At 42.0% G+C, this 22464-nt stretch overlaps 1 protein-coding gene across 4 annotated transcripts in view; it reads left to right on the forward strand.

The window, feature by feature from the left end:
* Positions 1–22464, forward strand: part of HACE1 (HECT domain and ankyrin repeat containing E3 ubiquitin protein ligase 1) — a 293187-nt gene that overhangs the window by 119373 nt on the left and 151350 nt on the right. For all 4 annotated transcript variants that reach the window (XM_033937256.1, XM_033937255.1, XM_033937257.1 and 1 more), the window contains 2 exons: positions 2708–2809; positions 11734–11840. In XM_033937256.1, the coding sequence (XP_033793147.1) occupies positions 2708–2809; positions 11734–11840 (209 nt within the window). The remainder of the gene's footprint in view (positions 1–2707; positions 2810–11733; positions 11841–22464) is intronic.

Raw genomic sequence — 22464 nt, forward strand, 5'->3', positions numbered from 1 at the left:
GTCTCCCTTCCTCCCTCTGTCTGTCTGTGCAAAGCAGCATTCCCTCCCCCTTCCATTTCCCTCCCCCACACCAGTTCCCTGTGCAGCAGCATTAGCGTTTCCTCTACCCCCTTTCTCTTCCCACAGTCGTGACTACAAACGCGGGCCCGAGTCCTTTGCCGCCCCCCCCTTCCCTTCCCGTGGGCCCGACTACACATGGCGATTCAAGCAGCGTGTGCAGCAGTCTTCATACGCTGCTTCGGATCCTTCTATGCCCTGATTTAATCTGGCACGTCCGGAGCAAATCAGGGCAGTAGAAGGGCCCGAAGCAGCGTGCCCGCCAGTCAGGCCCGCGGTAAGGGAAGAGGGGGGGGGCTGCAAATGACTCGGGTCCCGGGCAGCGGAAACTTGCAGGGCTCCTCGGTGGGGGCGCTGAGTGGCCGCGATCCCTCTCCTCCCAGACCCCCCCCCCCCCGGAGGAACGGAGATCGGCGGCTACAGCCGCTGGCTTCGGCATCTTCCATCCACTGCAGCCAACCCTAGCGGAAACAGGAAGTAGTCAGAGTGGGCGGGCCGCAGTGGACAGAAGACAGCAAAGCCAGCGTTAGTGCGATGCAGCGCTTTTCTCTTCATTTAAAAGCGGGTGAGCCGGCGAGAAGGAGGAGGTGGTGGTTTTGGCAGTGAGTGAGGGCGGGAGGGGGCAGTGAGTGAGGTCGGGAGGGGGGGAGTCGCCGGCTGTGCTGTGCTTTCCCGATCTGTCCGCCGCATACGCACTCTGGCCACGGAACTACGGATCAGGGATTACAGATCACGCAGGTCTGAGTGCGCATGCGCGGCTAGCGTTTTATTATATAAGATATATATATATATATATATATATATATATATATATATATATACACACACACACATACATACACATACATATATATATACACATACATATACTGTGTGTGTGTATGTATATATATATATATATATATATATATACATATACACACACATTATATATGTATACATACACACACACATATATAATCTCAATGTGTGTGTATGTATGTGAAATATAGTTCAAAAATATATAGCCAAATGTGTGGGGTAATACAGAATATGTTAAATTACTCAACAAGTTTTTCTGGTGATTGTTAGCAGTGATTCTCCCTCTGACGTATATACTCAAATATAACGTATATACTCAAATATAAACCGAGGTAACCTTACCCCCCTAAAACAAACAAACAAAAAAAACCGAGGATAGAAATTTGGGTATGTGAGTGTCATTTGTCATTCGACCAGAACACCTGACCTCAGTCACACATACAGAATCCCCCTTCCACACTTTTCAAATACAAACCCTCAAACTAAAAGTACTATTGTACACAAACAAAACCCTAATATGCCAGACTGCACATAGTACACCACTAGAGAAATAGAAAGGAAATGCATTTCTTCCTGAACAGTCCAAAATATAAAAATAACAGATGTAAATGTTCAAAGTTGACATATTTGAATCACTAAATTGAAAATACAAACAATTTTTCTAACTTTATCTGGCAATTTTATTTTTCTGGTCATCTTGTTCCATCTGTGCTCTTAACTCTGTTTCCAAGAACCCCTTATGCATCTGCTGTTTCTTTCTTCTCCTTCACTTTTTGCTGTACATCCTTCTTTAACACTGATTTTCATATTCAGTTTTCTTCCATTTTCCTGTCTCTATCTCAAATCTATCTTTCTAACTCTTCCCCTTCCCTCCATCCATGTGTACCATCTTTTCCCTCTCTTCCTTTTCCCTCCATCCATGTGCCTCATCTCTTCCCCTTCCCATTTCTTCCCTCTCGTCCCCTTCCTGCCATCCATGTGCCACCATTTCCTTCCTCTTGCTGCCCGCGGCCTCCCCTGCACCGTCAAGCGGAAACAGGAAGTTGCTTTAGAGAGGGGGTGGACTGTGGCAAAAGAAAAGTGCGGAGGAGGCCATCTTCCACTACCCGCTCCTCCTTGCCCCAGACCGACATCGCACTTACAATCCCGATGCACCGGAAGCGGACGCTGATGCTTTGTGCTGGGCTGAAGGGCCTTGAGTGTCTGCACATTCTCAAGGCTTGCAGGACTTCCTTTGAGAATCCCAGAGAGGGTAGGAACCAGCAAGCCTTGAGCATGCGCAGACACTCAAGGCCCTTCAGCCCAACACAGTGTGTCAACTTCTGGAGCATCAGGACTGTAAGTGAGATGTCAGTCTGGGACAGGGGGAGCAGGTAGTGGAGGTAGGCGTGCCAATCAACGAGGGTATGTGTGTGCATAATAGGAATGCCGGTCATCGGGGGGGAAGGGTGTGTGAGGGGGAGATAGCAATGGTCATCAGTAGGGATAGCAATGCTGGTCTTTGGGAGGAGGGGGAGACACAACAGTGCATGTCATAGGAAGGGGATGGAGGATAGCAGTGCCAGGCATCTGGAGCGGTAGAAAATACCATTGTTGGTCATTGGGTGAGGAAGGGAGGGGGAAAAGCACCATCATCCAAAGGAGGCTTGAATATTTATTTAGAAAACTTTTCTTCCACACCATCCAAGATTTTAGACAGATTATAAATTGAAACGTTTCTATTTGTTAACAATCGCAAATACAATGGAGCAAATGATCCGAATCAAGCATCATACCTCAATAAAATACAGTACATCTTGAAAGGTTTTCATTGTATCTTCTTTTTTGGCTTGAAACGATCACCATTTAGGGCGGATATGGCGAGACTTGTGAGATTTTAATTCAGCATCACCCCAGGCTTTTCCAGACAGTCGTTCAGATGACGCAGAATGAAGACCTGCGGGAGAACATGGTAAGGGGACTTTATTGTGTGTCGATCAACAATGAGAGTTCGGGGGCTCAGAAGATCAACTTACCCATTTATGAGGTCTTCCACTGACATCCTTTGTCTTTTCCTAAAGTTTCTTGTCCTAAGAAGTTTGAAATTGTGAAATTTAACATTTTTCAGACTATAGTAGATAAAATAACAGTTTGTTTTGGTTAATGAATAACTCCTGTGAATGAAAATAAAGAATCTAGATTCTCTGAGCCATGTTGGTTCCTTCACGTTTTCTGCTTTCTTGCACTATTTCAAATTAAATTGCTATGATAAGATTGTTAATAGAAAGTTAATGCACTTCATTCTCCTAGTCACAGTCAGAATCGGACCAAAATATTTAATGCCAGACCTAATTCGGGCACCAGTATTGAAAATCAAGGTCTTGGTCAGCTGCCAGTATTCCGGCCAGTGCTCGGATAACTGGCTGGATAAAGTTATAACAGCCTTCAGCTGGGTAAATTCTGGATAGTGTCCTGGAGATCTCCCCAGATTTTCAGTAGAATTTTCTGGTTATATGCTGCTGAAAATCTGGGGATCACCTAGCTTGTGGGATTTTCAATATCAGCCTTTGTATATACATAAGTCACAACCCAGGGGATGGGACTTGATATACCGCTTTTTCTCTGTGGTTATACAATCAAAATGGTTTACTCATTTAGACAGGTACTTATTTTATACCTGCGGTAATGAAGTGTTAAGTGACTTGCCCAGAGTCGCAAGGAGCTGCAGCGAGAATTGAACACTCAACCTCAGGGTGCGGAGGCAGCTGCTCTGACCACTAGGCCACTCCTCCTTTTTCTCTACTCCTATCATAAATTTTAGGGCTTGAGTTCTAGGGAGCCAGGCCATGAGTGTAAACAATCCTATACAGTACGTCTCGGTTTTAGAGGTGAGTGTAAACAATCTCATACATCTCGGTTTTAGAGGTGAATGTAAACAATCCCATACATCTCGGTTTTAGAGGTGAGTGTAAACAATCCCATACATCTCGGTTTTAGAGGTGAATGTAAACAATCCCATACATCTCGGTTTTAGAGATGGAAGAGATTTGGGATTTAGTTTATATCTTTTTCAGTTGTAGCTCAAGGCGAATCACATTCAGGTGCAGTAGGTATTTTCCTGTCTACAGAGGGCTTACAGTCTAAGTTTGTACCTGAGGCAGTGGAGCAGGGGTAGGCAATTCCAGTCCTCGAGAGCCAGAGCCAGGTCAGGTTTTCAGGATATCCACAATAAATATGCATGAGATAGATTTGCATCTCAAGGAGGCAGTGCATGCAAATCCATCTCATATATATTCATTGTGGATATCTTGAAAACCTGACCTGGCTCTGGCTCTCGAGGACCGGAATTGCCTACCCCTGCAGTGGATTAAGTAACTAATTCATGGCCCTGAGGAGCTGTGGTAGGATTTGAAGCTCGGTTCTAAGCATTAGGCTGCTTATCCACTCCTGAAAGAGAATGCTATCCTTCCAAACCTAGTAATGCAACAAAAATATTCTGGAAATATGGAAGAGCTGTCAAATTAACAAGGAAGATTTCCTTGTGCTATATTTATATGAGGAGACATATTCATTAAACAGTCACTGAGATGTCACAATCAGAAGAGTTCTCAATTCAAAGGTTTCACCTTCAAAATCATCCACTTAACTGTTCATTCGAAAATATTAGAATACATTTTCAAAAAGGACCTCAGCGGCTGTGTTCAAAGTACATTTATCATTATAGTGCTTTAAAACTATTATAGCCAGTCTCTTCATCGGTCTCAAACCTCACTTAGAAATTTTTATATATAACAAAGTCAGTAATCTTTATCATTCTTTATAGAATCAACATTAGATAAGAATAGTACTTCGGGGCTCTGACATGAATTAACATTTTGAATCATGCTTTTTCAAGGGGCAACCCCTAAAATGTATTAATAAACAAACTTTCTTCAAACACCCTCAGGTCACCATCCTGAAGGGTATTTGTATAATGCCCTGAGGGTGATTAAAGAAATTTTAAATCAAAGAGAGGAGCAAGATCTTAGATTGAATTTCTGCTAAAATTGTGATTAGATGAAATTACTTTTGGTTTACGTCTCCCCACTCCTGGCCAATCTTCATTGGCTCCCAGTGATTTCCAGAGTCCAATTCAAATGCTCTTGCCTGGCTTTTAAGATTATTCACGGCATCCTTCCTTCCCTAATCCCACTTTCTTTCAACTCCTCGTGCCCTGACTCCACCAGGACCGCCCATAAATTAAAACTATCCTTCCCCTCCCTACATGGTATTCTCCACGCAGGTAAACTGGGAAAATCACAGGTCTCTGGAATGACCTTACTATCCCGCTGCGGAACCTGAGCTCCCTCCATTTATTCCGCAAGCAACTAAAAAACTGGCTCTTCTCTAACATGTCATTTCTTTTCCCTTACTTTTCCACTCGATTTATAAACTTATGTAAACCTTTTCCTACCCTTTCTCATTTTTAAGTTCTTGTAAACTGTGCCGAGCTCTACTTCCATGGAGATGATGCTGTATATAAACTTAAGGTTTAGTTTAGTTTAGGTTTGATGGTAAATACTTTGAACAAACACATGGAGTAGCCACAAGTGCCACAATAGCTCCCTCAGTGGCTTCGCTGAATTCAACTTGTACAGAATATCCATCTTTGCTCATGATAATGTGTGGTGGAAGTGAGATTTGAATGGTAATAATAATGAAGTTTGGATCTAAGTTTGTTAATAAATTTTAGGGGATGCTCCTTGAAAAAGCATGATGCAAAATGTGAATTCATGTTGGAGCCCCGAAGTACTATTCTTAAGATGAGTATCTAATGTTGATTCTATAAAGAATGATAAAGAACAGCCATACTGAGTCAGACCAATGGTCTATCTAGCCCAGTCTCCTGTTTCCAACAGTGGCCAATCCAGGTCACAAGTATCTGGCAGAACACCAAAGAGTAGCAACATTCCATGCAGAATCTCAAAGAATTAACAAGATTCTAGAATCCCAGAGAGTAGCAACATTCCATGCTACTGATCCAGAGCAAGAGTGGCTTCCCACATGTCTTTCTCAATAACAGACTATGGACTTTTCCTCCAGGAAATTGTCTACCCTTCTTAAAACCAGTTACGCTATCCGCTCTTACCACAACCTCTGGCAACGCGTTCCAGAGCTTAACTGTTCTCTGAGTGAAAAAAGATTTCCTCCTATTAGTTTTAAAAGTATTTCCATATAACTTCAGTGAGTGTCCCCTAGTCTTTGTAATTTTTGATAGAGTAAAAAAAACCCAATTCACTTGTACCCATTCTACACCACTCAAGATTTTGTAGATCTCAATCATATCTCCCTTCAGGTGTCTCAGTTTAATCTCCTTTATCATCTTGGTCACTCTTCTTTGAACCATTTCTAATTCTGCTATATATTTTTTGAGATACATTGACCAAAATTGAATGCAGTACTCAAGGTGAGGTTGCACCATGGAGCAGTAGAGAGGCATTATAATATTCATAGTCTTATTTACTATCCCTTTTCTAATAATGCTTTTTTTTGGCCGCTGCCTCACTTTGGACGGAAAGCTTCATTGTATTGTCTATGATGGCACCCAGGTCTTAACCTTACCAGATTGTTTTATCGTGTGAACAGGCTGAGGCCAGTGCTGGTTTTGCTTCATTTCATGCATGTAGATGTAATTCTGTTTCTGTTAAAGACATTAGAGCAATATCTCCCTGTATATACTTGGACAATACAAGAGCTAACTTTGCTTGTAGTCCCTGTATCACTGGATGCATTTATGTCAAATAAGTCCAATTTCTTAGATTTCTGAGAATTTCAGATGAATGCCAAATAACCTTCCCTATTCACCTATTCTCCTGTGAGTCTGACACATTATTCTCTTTCAAGATCCAAAGCTTTCTCTAACTTAAGTCAACTTAAGGCTTTTTTTTCTCCACGTTCAACTGAATTGAAATGGTTGAAGTTTTAAATCAAAGATTATTTAGCTATAGGCTCTGTTTAGGACATTGTTCCAATAAAGTACATTATATCAATGTCTCTGAATAGCCCTATACATAAAGGATAACAGACACTCGACCAGAAAGAAATTACCTCCCGTTCTCTTGCAACCGGTCCCTCTCTATCTTCTTAATCCCTCTCCTTTATCCCTTCATTGTAGTTCCTTTCCTCTTAACTTCTGTAAACCGTGCCGAGCTCTGCGCTTGCGGAGATGGCGCGGTATACAAACCTAAGATTTAGTTTAGTTTAGTTTAGTTAGGGCCAGAGATAAAGATGGGCCTGTACTATCATCCACCTGGGCAAACCGAAGTAAACGATGAAGAAATGGAAGCCGAGATGAGGCGGGAATGCAAAAACGGTAACACCATTGTTATGGGAGACTTCAACTATCCCGAGATAGACTGGAGTCTTGGATACTCCACTCTTTAACTGATCCTCAATGGGCTAAGAGGACCTACAAAGGAAGTGGAAGTAGTGGGACTGTTAGGAAACAGCGATCACAATATGATCCAGTTCAAAGTTGAAGTAGGAACATCGAAGGGGAAGAGAACAACAGTGACAACTTTCAACTTCAAGAAAGCCAACTACGAAGCGATGAGAAAAATGGTAAGACAGAAACTTAGGAACAGTTCAAAGAAATCGCAGACTGTGGAGCAAGTCTGGTCTTTATTCAAGGATACGGTAAACGAAGCGCAAAATCTGTTTATCCCCAGATTTAGAAAAGGATGCAAAAAGAACCGAACAAAAGACCCAGCGTGGATAACTAAAGAAGTTAAAGTGATAGGAGATAAAAAAAAATCATTCCGAATGTGGAAAAAGGACAAAAATGGGGAAAACTGGAAAGAGCACAGGAAGCATCAAAAAGAATGTCACCACGTGGTTAGAAGAGCAAAAAGAGAATACGAGGAGAAGCTAGCCAGGGAAGCATGAAATTTCAAACCGTTATTCAGATATGTTAAAGGGAAGCAGCCGGCAAGGGAAGAAGTGGGACCACTGGATGAAGGCGATAGGAAGGGAGTGGTGAAGGAGGAAAAAGAAGTGGCGGATAGACTAAACATGTTCTTTTCATCAGTATTTACAAGAGAGGACACATCCAACATGCCGGAACCTGAAAAGATCTTCAAAGGAGATCAAGCAGAAAAATTAACATCTATGGAGGTAAGCCTCGAAGATGTACTCAAGCAGATAGATAGATAGATTAAAAACTGACAAAACTCTGGGCCCGGACAGAATCCACCCTAGGATATTGAAAGAACTAAAAGAGGAAATAGCGGAATTACTACAGCAAATCTGTATCTTTCCCTGAAAACAGGGGAGATCCCAGAGGATTGGAAGATAGCAAATGTTACGCCCATCTTTAAAAAAGGGTCGAGAGGTGACCCAGGGAACTACAGGCCGGTAAGTCTGACTTTGGTCCCGGGGAAGAGGCGGAAGCGCTGATAAAAGACAACATCGATGAGCATCTAGAAAGGAATAAACTGATGAAAACAAGTCAACATGGCTTCTGCAAGGGAAGATCGTGCCTAATGAACTTATTGCACTTCTTCAAAGGAATTAACAAACAAATGGACAAAGGGGACCCCATAGACATCGTATACTTTGATTTCCAAAAAGCCTTTGACAAGGTACCCCATGAACGCCTACTACGGAAACTGAAGAACCATGGGGTGGAAGGAGACGTACATAGATGGATCAAAAATTGGTTGTCGGGTAGAAAGCAAAGGGTAGGAGTGAAGGGCCACTACTCGGACTGGAGGAGGGTCACGAGTGGTGTCCCGCAGGGGCTGGTATTCGGGCTGCTGCTATTCAATGTATTTATAAATGATCTAGAAACAGGGACGAAGTGCGAAGTTATAAAATTTGCAGATGACACCAAACTATTTAGTGGAGTTAGGACTAAAGAGGACTGCGAAGATTTACAAAGGGACCTGAACAAACTAGGAGAGTGGGCGAATAAATGACAGATGAACTTTAATGTAGAGAAATGTAAAGTTTTGTATGTGGGAAACAGAAACCCGATGCACAGCTATACGATGAGAGGGCTGGTAATGGGTGAAAGTAGTTTAGAGAAGGACTTAGGGGTACTGGTGGACAAAACGATGAAGCCGTCAGCACAGTGCGCAGCGGCCTCTAAGAAGGCGAACAGAATGCTAGGCATTATCAAGAAAGGTATTACAACCAGAATGAAGGAAGTTATCCTGCCGTTGTATCAGGCGATGGTGCGCCCGCATCTAGGGTACTGCGTCCAATATTGGTCACCGTACCTTAAGAAGGATATGGCAATACTCAAGAGGATACAGAAAAGAGCAACGAGATTAATAAAAGATATGGAAAACCTTTCATATGCTAAAAGATTGGAGAGACTGGGACTCTTTTCCCTGGAGAAGCGGAGGCTTAGAGGGGTCATGATAGATACTTACAAGATCATGAAGAGCATAGAAAAAGTGGAGAAGGACAGATTCTTCATACTTTTGACAACTACAAGAACGAGAGGGCATTTGGAAAAATTAAGAGGGGCCAGATTCAGAACCAATGCTAGGAAGTTCTTCTTCACCCAAAGGGTGGTGGACACCTGGAATGCGCTTCCAGAGGGTGTGATAGGTCAGAGTACGGTATTGGGGTTCAAGAAAGGATTAGATGATTTCCTGAAGGAAAAGGGGATGGAAAGTTATAGATAGAGGATTACTATACAGGTCCTAGACCTGATGGGCCGCCGCGTGAGCGGACTGCTGGGTGTTATGGACCTCTGGTCTGACCCAGCAAAGGCATTGCTTATGTGCTTAACAGCAATTTTTCAAATAAAAATTTTTGAATAATTCGTAAAAAAAAATTTTTCCCCAGTTTTCTACTAAAAAAAAGCTGTCACATCCAGCTAGTTCGACTCAATACTGAAATGTAGGTTCAATTAGATGAGCTGAAAATCTTACAAAGCACTTTCAGCAATCTGTTGTCTCCCACTATTTCTTAGTGAAGTGTCTCAACAATCACCCTCTAGGGCAGCTTCATGGGGCAAAAGCCTTTCAAGAGGAATTGCAGCTTAATTGGTGGCTCAAAGATTTTTTTCATTGTATAAATCCTAGAGATGTTAAGATAAATGGAGTTTTTTTAGGACTTTACGATTATTTTTTTTTAATGGAGACGTCTGGTTAAGTTAGGCCTTTCTGATAAACTGAGGTCCTATTGTCCTATTTATTTATAGAGTAAGGAAAATTTTGGTATTTCTTGAGTATACTTTATGTGGATCATAAAGTGGTTTAAAGTGGCTATAAAGACTCATTTAAGTTTTTGACAGTCCGTAATAATTCTGAAAAAAAAATCATGTGAAAATACAAGGCCCTCTTTTACTAAGCCGTGGTAGAGGTTTCTACTGTGGCCCGGGGCGCTAAATGCTCTGGCACTGCTCAGATGTTCATAGGAATTCTAGAAACCTCTACTGTGGCTTAGTAAAAGGGGGTAAATAAGGTATATCAAATCAAACTGTGTATTTTCAGTAGCACTTAACCAGTTCACACTGCTAATAATGTTCATTTATCGCCAAATTGTAAACTGGCTATTTTGGGGTGTTCCGGGAGTGGAGTCATCAAATGGCCACTTAAGGACGATATTCAGCACTTCACCAGCCAAGGTAACTGCATACAAAAGACCATAAGAATAGCCTCACTGGGTCAGACCAGTGGTCCATCAAGCCCAGTAGCCCGTTCTCACGGTGGCCAATCTAGGTCCGTAGTACCTGGCCAAAGCCCAAGGTGTAGCAATATTCCATGCTACCGATACAGGGAAAGCAGTGGCTTCCCCCATGTCTTTCTCAATAACAGACTATGGACTTTTCCTCCAGGAACCTATCCAAACCTTTCTTAAAACCAGCTACGTTATCTTCTCTTACTACATCCTCTGGCAACGCATTTCAGAGCTTAACTATTCTCTGAGTGAAAAAATATTTCCTCCTATTGGTTTTAAAAGTATTTCCCTGTAACTTCATCGAGTGTCCCCTAGTCTTTGTCATTTTTGACGGAGTGAAAAATTGATCCACTTGTGCCCGTTCTACTCCACTCAGGATTTTGTAGACTTCAATCCTATCTCCCCCTCAGCCATCTCTTTTCCAAGCTGAAGAGCCCTAACCGAGTCAGTCCTATCTTTTTGCAGGACCCTATATCCGGTTAAGAGCTGATCATTGCCCTTAAATCAGCTATACATTGGCTACAAACCCAGATATTTAATGGCAAAGCTCAGACAAGCCCACCATTGAATTTCAGGGCATTGCTGGTGGCAGTCAGCAAAACATTTAGCACTGCCAGCTGAATATCAACTCCAGAAACATTTTTTTTTTTTTTTTTTTTATACGAGTGTTCTTGTTTAAGTCAAATGCTCAAAACTAGCATGTGTTCAATAAAAAGCGATACTTAAACCACAAAAATGAAAATAAAAAACCTAAATAAAATAGCTTTTAGAAATAAAGAAAAAAGTTTTTGCTCTTCAGTGATGGCCTGGGATTTGAACCCTAAACCTTTGCACCAGAGGCTAGGACTCTAAACCCTAAGCCAACTTCTCTCAATGAATATGAATAATGGTTTTTAAGTCATGACTAAGCCCAGTACTCCAACTAGATTCCCACCATTGTTCCTATTTCAACACCAAAGCCAGGTAAGCATCAAAAACTACTACTTATCGGAAACCTTGTTCCAGTGCCCAAGGAGGTTGCCTCATCTGCGTCGGTATCTTAGTAACTTTTGAAATGTTCACAGGTTTAGGTGTTGAAAAAACTGTGGAAAAGGATGTTGGTTCCTTAAGACTGGTCTCCACAGTGTGTGCTCCAATTCCTCCCATGTGCTCAAAAGCGAAAATATACAAAAATTGTGAAAATACATGTTTAAGTCATGCATCCTATTTATTTTCATTCTTCAGCTGCGGCAAGTTCTAGAACATTTGTCTCAGCAAAGTAAGAGCCAGTACTTGAAGATCCTGACGAGCCTTGCCGAAGTGGCTACCACCAATGGCCATAAGCTGCTCAGGTATGTGTTGTGCGGTGCACCTTTCCTCTTTCCCCCTTTTCACCGGCATTCTGAGATGCTCATAGGCCACTGTAACAGCCCCCTTTTGCTCTTACGCTCATTGTGATCTGTAACTGCGCATTTTTAAGGCAATATCACCATGTGCAAAATCTGCTTTTTTTTTTTTTTTCCATCATAAAACCAACTGGACCTGAAGCATATTAGTGTAAGAACCAGGTCTCACCCTGGTGTGTGAAACTGCAGCACATCTCGGCCGTTCTCTACTTTTCTGGTTTCCAGTCTGCTCTTTTGTGATTCCTCCTAAATGCTGCCTCAGCCGGAGGGGCACAGCCATGATCCTCATGGTCTGCAGGGCTTTACGACAATTCATAGGAAGACAATTGTTAGGAAGATGATTCGTAGGATATGACAGTTGGTAGGAAGATCCTACCAACTGTTATCCTACCTCTTACATCTACAAATTGTCGGAAATAGGAAGCTGATCCTTGCCTCCCCGACCCTCCCCCCCCCAACATGAAGCAGAAGCTTGGTGGCATGGGAGGGCCATGCACCCCCAACCCCCCAGAAGAAACAGCAGCTTGGCAGCAACCCCTCTGGAAGACCCCTCAACCCTCCCGGGAAAAAGAAGTTTTCCTCCCCCCCCCCCCCCCCCCCGGAAGAAACAGTTTGTAGACCTACACCTTCTCTTCCTCCTGTGCTGTTCACAAATCCGCAGGCAACAGCTGCCCCTGAAGCATTCCATCTGACGTCAGAGGTAACCTCCCTCTCTGATGCAGAGGGAATGCTTCTAAGTCGGCCGTTGCCTGCGGATTTCTACACGGACCTTATAGCTAGCAAGAAGGAGGAAGATGAGAAAGGCGTAGACCTAAGTAGAGAGGTACAAAATCCTGTGGGAGGGGGACATGAAGAGGTACATATCATGGCAGAGGCCCCCTGCAGGAGGGCTTCACATGCCGACACAGTAGGCCTATGTGGATAGGTACAAAAAACCCATGGGAGGAGGGCATGAAGAGGTAGGGTGACAATTGATAGGAAGACAATTCATAAGAAGAAGATTGGTAGGATTTTCCTACCAATTGTCGTACGCTAAGAATTGTCATCCTACAAATTATACCAATTGTCTGATTTTCAGGTTATTCACCATGACTTTGCAAATCTTGATAAGGTTCATATTGGTAAGACATCTAGGTAGTTTGAAATGGTATCTGGCACAGATAAAAGAAATTATGATTAGGAAAGAAGAAAAGGAGAGAAAATTTTTGTGGGAAATAAGTCAACCAGACAACATTATGGATCCAGATCTTGGGTATTTCAGTACCTCCTTGTCCTAAACAGTGGCCTACAATCTGAAAATACAAATTTCACAACCCCCCCCCCCCCCCCCCCTATATTGAGACTATTCTTAAACATGGAAAGAGTTTATAGCCTAAAAAGTAAAGGAAAAATGTTCCAGAGAATGGGACTTGTAACACTGAAAATGGAATGATGAATGATGTCCAGTCTAAGATGCTGAAAGGTGGGGATTACTAGATGGTATTTTGGAGAGGATCTGAGCACACATGAAGAGGAATATGGGATCAGTAAATGTGATAGGTAGAGTGGCAAACCAGCAGAAGAGATTGGAAATGTATCCTATAACATACAGACAGCCGGTGCTCAGCTTCCTCAAGTTGCAGGATATGTGGAATATAAATTATTGAAAAAAAAATATTTGTAGCTCTTTTACCCAAGCAAAGATGATGTCCTACTGAAGCAGGGTTATGTATCTCTACTAGGGATGAGCACAGCCAGTTTTCACTTGTTTTTTATATTTTTTTCCAAATTTTCCATTTTCCTAGCTTTTGGGTGTGTTTTGGTTTGTTTCACACTCTTGTTTTTAATTCTTGCATTGTATTGCTGTAACATTTGCACAGGGCTACCTGACCACACTATAAAAAGACTACAAGCTCCAAAATGTGGCCATTAGAATTCTTTGTAAAGCCGGTAGATACGACAGATGCCAGTTTTGTAAAATCTCACCATTGGCTCCCAGTTAAACAGAGGTTTGCTTATAAAATTCTCCTACTGATCTACAAAGCTTATCGATTCAGTTCCCCAGATTATCCTGCATGTCTCGCCATCCCTTAATAGTCCAATCAATCTCCAGCGCTCCATGAACGATTCTCGTCTGGACCACAAGAAGCACATCTTGAGTCCACTCATCACCAAGGATTCTTTTTTTACAGGCCCGTCTACTTAGAATAGTCTTCTTCCTCTCTATCCATAAAATTCCCTCAAGGAATTTAAAGTAGCCCTCAAGACATGGCTATTCACGCAAGCCTTCTCGCCTACTTAGCATAGGGATATGGATTCCAACTGCAACCAAATCACACACGAAGAATCATTATCCACAATCGTCTCTCTCTTGCCCCACTCTGTATACTGAATCAAGTGATGGGCTAGATTCACTAACCCCCGATTCCATGTCTGATCCGTGCCCGACTGCATGCAGGCCGACGAGTTCACAAAAGGCCTGCATGCAAATGGGGACGATGGTTGACACGCCCTCCACCCATCGCACGGATCACTAGAGAGCGATCCTGATGCATACGCAGACCATCTGTAGATGGTCTGCGCATGAGCTGGCCCTCCGAGCCCGGCAGATAATTTTTTTTTTTTAACTGTTTTAAACTTTTTTGCGAGCCTGTGGTTTTAACCCGCTTTAAGCCCATGGGTTAAAACCATGGGCTTGCATTGCGGAAAAGGGCAGGAGAGTCGGGGCGGCAGGAGAGAGAAGTAGATTTGGGGCGTGCAGGAGATCGGGGCTGAGAGCAGAGAAGCAGGGCAAAGAGCAGGGCGACTGGTCCTCAGCTTCTTTTTGGATCAGCCAGCCCAGTCGCTGTTCCCTGAAAAGGTTTGGGAATCACGTCCCTGCCTACTTTGTATGCCGTTTCCCCTCATTTGTATGCACGGATCGAGAGGTTAGTGAATCAGGTTGGAGGGCAATAGGGTCACAAAGGGGTCGCAAACCGATTGGTTTGCTTAGTGAATCTAGCCCGTAGTCTACTCTGTATATTGAACAACAGTAATCTTTACTTTCCTATCTACACATTGGTGTTCTTTTCTCTCTTCGCTGAATTGTTTTGGGGTTTTTTTTAGATTGTAAACCTCTTGGATCTGTCTAGTACAGCAATAGCAGTATAGCAAATATGATTATTATTACGCTTGCTAGACATTTTTTACGTGTGTGTATATATTTTATATGTGCATATATCAGCTTGCACGCACTAAAGATTTTTAGGTGCTCAGAGAAACCGAATATCTTCTCGGACCCTCAGATCAGCTGATCAGAATCTACTATCCGTCCCTTCAATTAAGGAATTCTTTTATACCAGGAAAACCAACTTCTCTGTAGTCGCTCCAACTTTATGGAATGCTCTACCATCCCAACTTCGTCATGAAAAAATAATCGATAAATTCAAGACAAACCTATTTCTATTTCAAGATGCATTTCATTTCTACTGAACCCCTCATCATTAAGTCAGCCAACTGCTTTTAAGAAGCGATCCCATCCCTAATGTTTCACCCCCTTTCCTTCCTTTTCCTTTCAACTCTTTCTTTTTTTTTTTTTTTCTTTCATTCACCACTAATAATGCATTTTTATTCCCCTCCCCTCTCTTCTAACCCCACCATCATGTTTGTTATTACATTACATTACATTAGGGATTTCTATTCCGCCATTACCTTGCAGTTCAAGGCGGATTACAAAAGAATTATCCAAGATATATTACAACAAGAACTTACAAAAAAAAAAATAAATTGGTCATTTTCAAAAAGAGTAAGAATTGGGTAAGGTTATTTGTTTGGGGTAGTTGGCTTTAGTGAGAGGTGGAGTTTGAGACTTGCGGTATTATTTCTTTTTTCAGAGTTTTCTTGAAGAGTATGGTCTTTATTTCTTTTCTAAAAGTCTTGTAGTCGAGGGATGCCGTCAGTAGATTGGCGATTTGATTGTCTAGTTTGGCTGCTTGAGTGGCCAGGAGGCCATCATATAGTTTTTTCCGTTTGACCTCCTTAATTGGGGGGTATGAGAATGGGGTGTGAGTTTTCCTTTGTCTGGTTGCGGTGTTGTGGATGAGGCGGTTATTCAGGTAGTTTGGACTGTCTCCTTATAAAGTCTTAAATAGTAGGCAGTAGAATTTAAATTGTATTCTTGCTGGGATCGGAAGCCAGTGCGATTGGAGATATGCTTCTGTAATGTGATCATTTAATGAGTAGATGAGTCTTAGTGCTGTGTTTTGGATAGTTTGTAGTTGTTTTGTTATGGTTGTAGGGCATGGGAAATAGAAGATATTACAGTAGTCAAGTAGGCCTAGTATTAAGAACTGAACTATGAGCTGGAATTGAGTTTTCTCGAAGAATTTCCGAACTTGTCTTAAGTTTCTCATGACTAAGAATGACTTTTGTATTGTTTTATTGATTTGCGGTTGCATGGTGCAGCATCTGTCGATAGTTATTCCTAGCAGTTTTAGGGTGGTTTGTATGGGGTTGATTTCAACGTTGGTTATGGTTGGTATTTTGTTGTTTTCTAGGAGGATGAATTTCGTTTTATTGTAAATTGTCTTCTATGTACACACCCCCTTCTTACTCATAAGTATTACTTTTTATAAGCATTTCTCCTATTCTTATTTTATCATTTTATTGTAAACCGGCTAGATACTAGTTGATGGTCGGTATATTAAAAATTAATAAACTTGAAACTAATAGTAACATAGTAGATGACGGCAGATAAAAACCCGAATGGTCCATCCAGTCTGCCCAACCTGATTCAATTTAAATTTTTTCTTAGCTACTTCTGGGCAAGAATTCAAAGCTCTACCCGGTACTATGCTTGGGTTCCAACTGCCGAAATATCCGTTAAAACCTACTCCAGCACATTTAAACCCTCCCAGCCATTGAAGCCCTCTCCAGCCCATCCTCCCCCAAATGGCCATATACAGACACAGACCGTGCAAGTCTGCCCAGTACTGGCCTTAGTTCAATATTTAATATTATTTTCTGATTCTTGATCCTCTGTGTTCATCCCATGCTTCTTTGAACTCAGTTACCGTTTTCCTCTCCACCACCTCTCTCGGGAACACATTCCAGGCATCCACCACCCTCTCCGTAAAGTAGAATTTCCTAACATTGCTCTTGAATCTACCACCCCCTCAACCTCAAATTATGTCCCCTGGTTTTACCATTTTCTTTTCTCTGGAAAATATTTTGTTCTACGTTAATACCCTTGAAGTATATGAACGTCTGAATCATATCTCCCCTGTCCCTCCTTTCCTCTAGGGCAGCGATGGCGAACCTATGGCACACGTACCAACTGTGGCACGCGAAGGCCTTGCAGCTGGCACGCGGGAAGGTCCGCAATTAAGATATGCGGCGCGGCGGGAGGCGAGTGTGCCTGTGTCTGCTTTGCAGCTCACCTGGCAACAGGGCCGGACTGGCCATTGGGAGGACCGGACATTGTCCCGGTGGGCCACGGCCCATCCTCCTGTGCTGGCTGCAGTCCTGTGAGTGGATGTTTAGCCTGCCTGTCTTCCCCTTAGTATCCTATGAGCCAGGCAGTGTGTGAGGGGGAAGTGGGGGGAGGAAGAGAAGCTTCACACTGAGTCTGTCACAGGAACTCAGTGAGGCTGTAGTGTGACTCCACATGTGACATCTGTAATCAGGAACAGTTCCTAGTGCTCCCATGCTAGAGAGGTGAGGATATGGATCTTCTCTCCCCCCCCTCCATGTCCCATCTTCTTTCTCTCCCCTCCCCCATGTCACATCTTCTTGTGTGTTGGCTGTTGCACTCCTTACTTATTAGTGGCTGGCCGTGCCTCTCAAGTGTGCTTCTGCATTTTAGCCCTGCCCCTGGACTTCAATGGGCGGGGCCTGCGTGAGGTCATGTGATTGGGCTGCTCAACCTAAAATGCCCGGGCCTATTTTTTGTCCCAGTCCGGCCCTGCCTGGCAATGTGTTCCTCGCGGCTGCCTGAACCGCCGCGGGGCTGTGAGAAGCAAAGTCTCACTCCCCGCCTCTGCCTCTGAACCCGCCCAGGTACTCGCCTACAGCACCGAGCGTTCTTCTGTCACGCCCTCCCACCCTGGCGGGAGACTTGAGGAGAACAGGAGACGCAATCTGCATTCTACATCATTTATTATTAGGTAAACTTCTACTTTGCCCTACCTGTGCTGCCTAAGTTTAATTGGACCAATAATACTAATGTTAATTATAAACTTACCTAGGCTGCTTTTTAAAAACCTATTAAATTATCTGGCTATTTGTCTAGGTGTCCAGGTTAGGGTTGCACAAGTCCGGTTTTCACCCGGACAGTATATTTTTTGACCAAAACGGATGTCTACAATTAGTAAAATTCCCCAATCACATATTTTTTTATGGGGACGGATTTGTATACAGCACTTCATTAGATTTTTTTTATTATACAAATTTTATCTTTTTGTAGACTTGAAGTCTTGAACAAAGAAAATGAGTACAGCAAAAACAGATAGTGGAAGACCATTCCAAGAGGCCTGGACAGAGACATATGAAGTGATTGAAAACGCAGTGGGAAAGCATTTTGTATTATGTGTAATGAAAGTGTTGTGTCTCGCACATCAAGTGTCAAACGTCACTTTGAGACCAACCATAACAGTGTTGCTGAACTTGATTTAGCTCAAAGAAAAGAGTTCCTTGTAGGAAAATTAAAGAAATATCACTCCCAGTCTCTTAGTTTTAGCAACTATCTTTCAAAAACTAATCATCTTACAGTTGCCAGCTTTCAAATTTCACTGTGCATGGCAAAACATGGTAAGCCCCTCTCTGATGGAGATTTTATCAAAAAGGCAATTTTGGCTGGGAGTAATTCACTCTTCCATGATTTCCAAAACAAGGATAAAATTGTGCAGCGCATCTCTGAGATGCCACTAAGCAGAAATACTGCAAAAGATAGGGTTCTGCGAATGGCTGCTGATGTTAGTCAACAGCTTACTTGCGACTTACAAAAAGCACCCTTCTACTCCATGTGCTTGGATGAAAGTACAGATATTACTAACCATGCAAGACTAGCGCTCATTTTGCGTTATGCTACTGGTGACATCATGAGAGAAGAGCTGGTAAAACTGCTGTCTTTGCCTGGAAGAACACAAGGGATAGATATCCACAATGCTGTGATGGAGGCTTTTTCATCACTAGACATAAGTCCAGAAAAAGTGGTTTCAGTTACTAGCGATGGAGCACCTAGCATGGTGGGGACAACATCAGGATTCATTCATTTCTTTGCTAAGGAAGCAAAACATCCACTGATTCAATTTCACTGCATAATACATCAAGAGGCTCTCTGCGCCAAAGAAAGCAGCAAAAAACTTGACGATGTCCTCAAAGATGTAACAAAAATGGTGAACTTCATCATGGCGCATGCTCTTAATTTTCGACAATTTCAAGCCCTTCTTGATGAGGTTCAGGCACAATATAACACTTTACTGATGTACAATAATGTCCGGTGGCTGAGCAGAGGACGAGTGTTAGAGAGATTTGTGGCCTGCTTGGAAGAAGTTAGGCTATTTATGAACGAAAAGGGGGAAGACTATCCTCAACTCACCAACATGGACCGGCTTACCAACCTCATGTTCTTTACAGATTTTACTAACCACTTTAATGTACTAAACAAAAAATTACAAGGCATGGGAAAAACAGCAGAAAGCATGTTTAGTGACATCAAAGCTTTTGAGAGAAAATTGCATGTTTTTGAAAAAGACCTTGAGAGTGGACAGCTAAAATATTTTCCCAACCTAAAAATACATTTGGATAATTCTACAACATTGTGGATAGTCATAAAAAACACCAGAAAATCCACAAAGCATATTCCACCATTGTAGCCGAAGCAAAGGAGAATTTTAGTAAAAGATTTTCTCAGTTCCGTAAGATGGAGACAACCCTTTCATTTATAACTTCCCCAGAAAAGTCCACATTTGAAGATCTTGATCTTTCCTGCTTACAGTGGTTGGATATTCAAAATTTGGAAATGGAGCTACTGGAATTTCAAGAAAGCTCTATCTGGAAAAGTAAATTCAATGACCTGCGTGCGGCTCTTGAACGTATTGAGTGTGAAAGGGTGACAAATGAAATCACTGCTAGCAGTTCTGAAAATGAAATCCTAAAAGCGTGGAATTCTCTGCCAGACAATTTTAAGTCCATGAAAGCACTTGGAATTGCTCTTCTTACTTTGTTTGGGTCATCCTATGCTTGTGAGCAGCTGTTTTCGGCTTTGAATCATATAAAATCTGATGCTAGAAAAACAGATTAACGGATGACATGAGTGCTGCATGTGTTGCTCTGAAATTAACGCACTATGAGCCAAGGATTGACAAGTTATCAGCATGCATGCAACAACAAAAATCACATTAATTTTTTTCAGAGCATGCCCAATGCATATGTTTACATGAAGCAGTGTTTTCAGTTTGCAGTTAAGACACTTTCTAAGTTATTTAAATATTATTTAAAGATGTTATTTAAAAAAGGGACTTTACATGGCCCTGTTGTATTCCAATCTGGAATTTCCAATAAAAACGGTTGGTTTAATTGAAAGCTCTTTTGTTTTCTTTACATCATATTATTAGAAATGTAATGATTTAACAATTTTTTTCTAATTTGATTGTAAATTTTACAAAAAAACATGTATAGACTCTTTGGGAATACACACCGAGTCTTGACACAGTTAACAGTTTTAAGAAGTTTATCTTTTTTTTTTACTCAGGATACATTTTACAGGTTATGTGAATAATACATTTAAAATATATTGTGTAACTGAATCAAATTCTTCCTAAATTCATTAAATTGAATGAAATCATTAAAACATTATAAATTGCCAATAAATTGAAATGAAAACCAAAGGATTGTGAATCAAATTGATTCTCTGACAATACAAAGATTCCAACCTTTAAAAATGATGTTACATAGTTCAGGCAACTTTATAAAGAGTTTTTAGATACTAAAATCTTGTTATTAAGGTTTAATTGACGTGCTGGCACTTTGAGGAAATTCTTTGGTTTTGTGCGGCAGTTTGGGCACTCGGGCTCAAAAAGGTTAGCCATCACTGCTCTAGGGTATACATATTTAGGTCTTCCAGTCTCTCCTCATACGTCTTCTGGCACAAGCCTCCTATCATTTTCGTCTCCCTCCTCTGGAGCGCTTCAAGTCTTCTTACGTACGTCCTTCGACAGATACGGTCTCCAAAACTGAACACAATACTCCAAATGGAGTCTCACCAATGGTCTGTACTAGGGGCATCAACACCTTCTTCCTTCTACTGACTACGCCTCTCTTTATACAGCCCAGAATCCTTCTGGCAGCAGCCACTGCCTTGTCACACTGTTTTTTCGCCTTTAGATCTTTAGACACTATCACCCCAAGGTCCCTCTCCCCGTCCGTGCATATCAGCTTCTCTCCTCCCAGCATATACAGTTCCTTCCGATTATTAATCCCCAAATGCATTACTCTGCATTTCTTTGCATTGAATTTTAGTTGCCAGGCATTGGACCATTCCTCTAACTTTTGCAGATCCTTTTTCCTTTTTTTCCACTCCCTCTTCGGTGTCTACTCTGTTACAAATCTTGGTATCATCTGCAAAAAGGCACACTTTTCCTTCTAACCCTTCAGCAATATCACTCACAAACATAAAGGTCTATCCCTACTAAGCAGTATCTGACACCAAAGAGAAAAGTTATTCTCTTCATGTACTGATGCAGCCAATTATTAATCTAAATTGTCTCTTCCTAGTTGCTGTCTCTGAAATTTCTTCCTCTTTTCCATAGCCGTGTTTCAAACCCCCTCTCACTCCCACTGGATCTCATTCATTCACATCATCATAACATTTGAGGTGTATAAGAAAAGCCATGCTGAGTCAGGTCAAGGTTCATCGAGCTGCGCATCCTGTTTGACAGTGGCCAAATACTGACAGATTCCCCAAAGTAGTTCTGTTTCTCATAGCTGATTTCCAGGGATCAAGAGTGAAAAACATTAACTCTTATTTGTTTTATGTTTCAGTCTTTTTCATTGGCATGCAAAGTTCAATAAACAATTCAAGTTGTACAAAAATCTAACAGTTTTTATGTCTCACTAAACACACAGCTCCTAATCATAACTTGAACCCTTCCCCACCCCACCCATGAGAACATATGTTCCTGTATAAGGGCATCCAGAAATCCATTATAGCTCAAACAGTACCAAACTGTGCCATTAGCAGGGAACAGTAAAGAATTATTCATAACACAAGCAAGTATTTAGAGCAGGCATAACCAAAATACCCCAGACTGAGAAACTAGCCAGGGATTGTACAGTAAACTCCAAAATACAGAGAGTAAACTAACCCCAAGAAAGAGAAATCTACTCCAGAGTCAGTTAACGTGCCCTTTGCAGGGATCAAGGAACAATATACCCTGTCCAGGGGACCAAGCTCTTTGACACCCCTGGTAAAGAACCTGGAGTAGATCCCTAAATATTATTTCTTTTAAATGTTATAATATATATTTTCATGGATTGCCGAACTGGGATAGACCAAAGGTCCATCAAGCCCAGCTTCCTGTTTCCAACAGTGGCCATTCCAGATCACAAGTAC

This window comes from Geotrypetes seraphini, chromosome 3, assembly GCF_902459505.1.
Source record: "Geotrypetes seraphini chromosome 3, aGeoSer1.1, whole genome shotgun sequence".
NCBI lineage: Eukaryota > Metazoa > Chordata > Amphibia > Gymnophiona > Dermophiidae > Geotrypetes > Geotrypetes seraphini.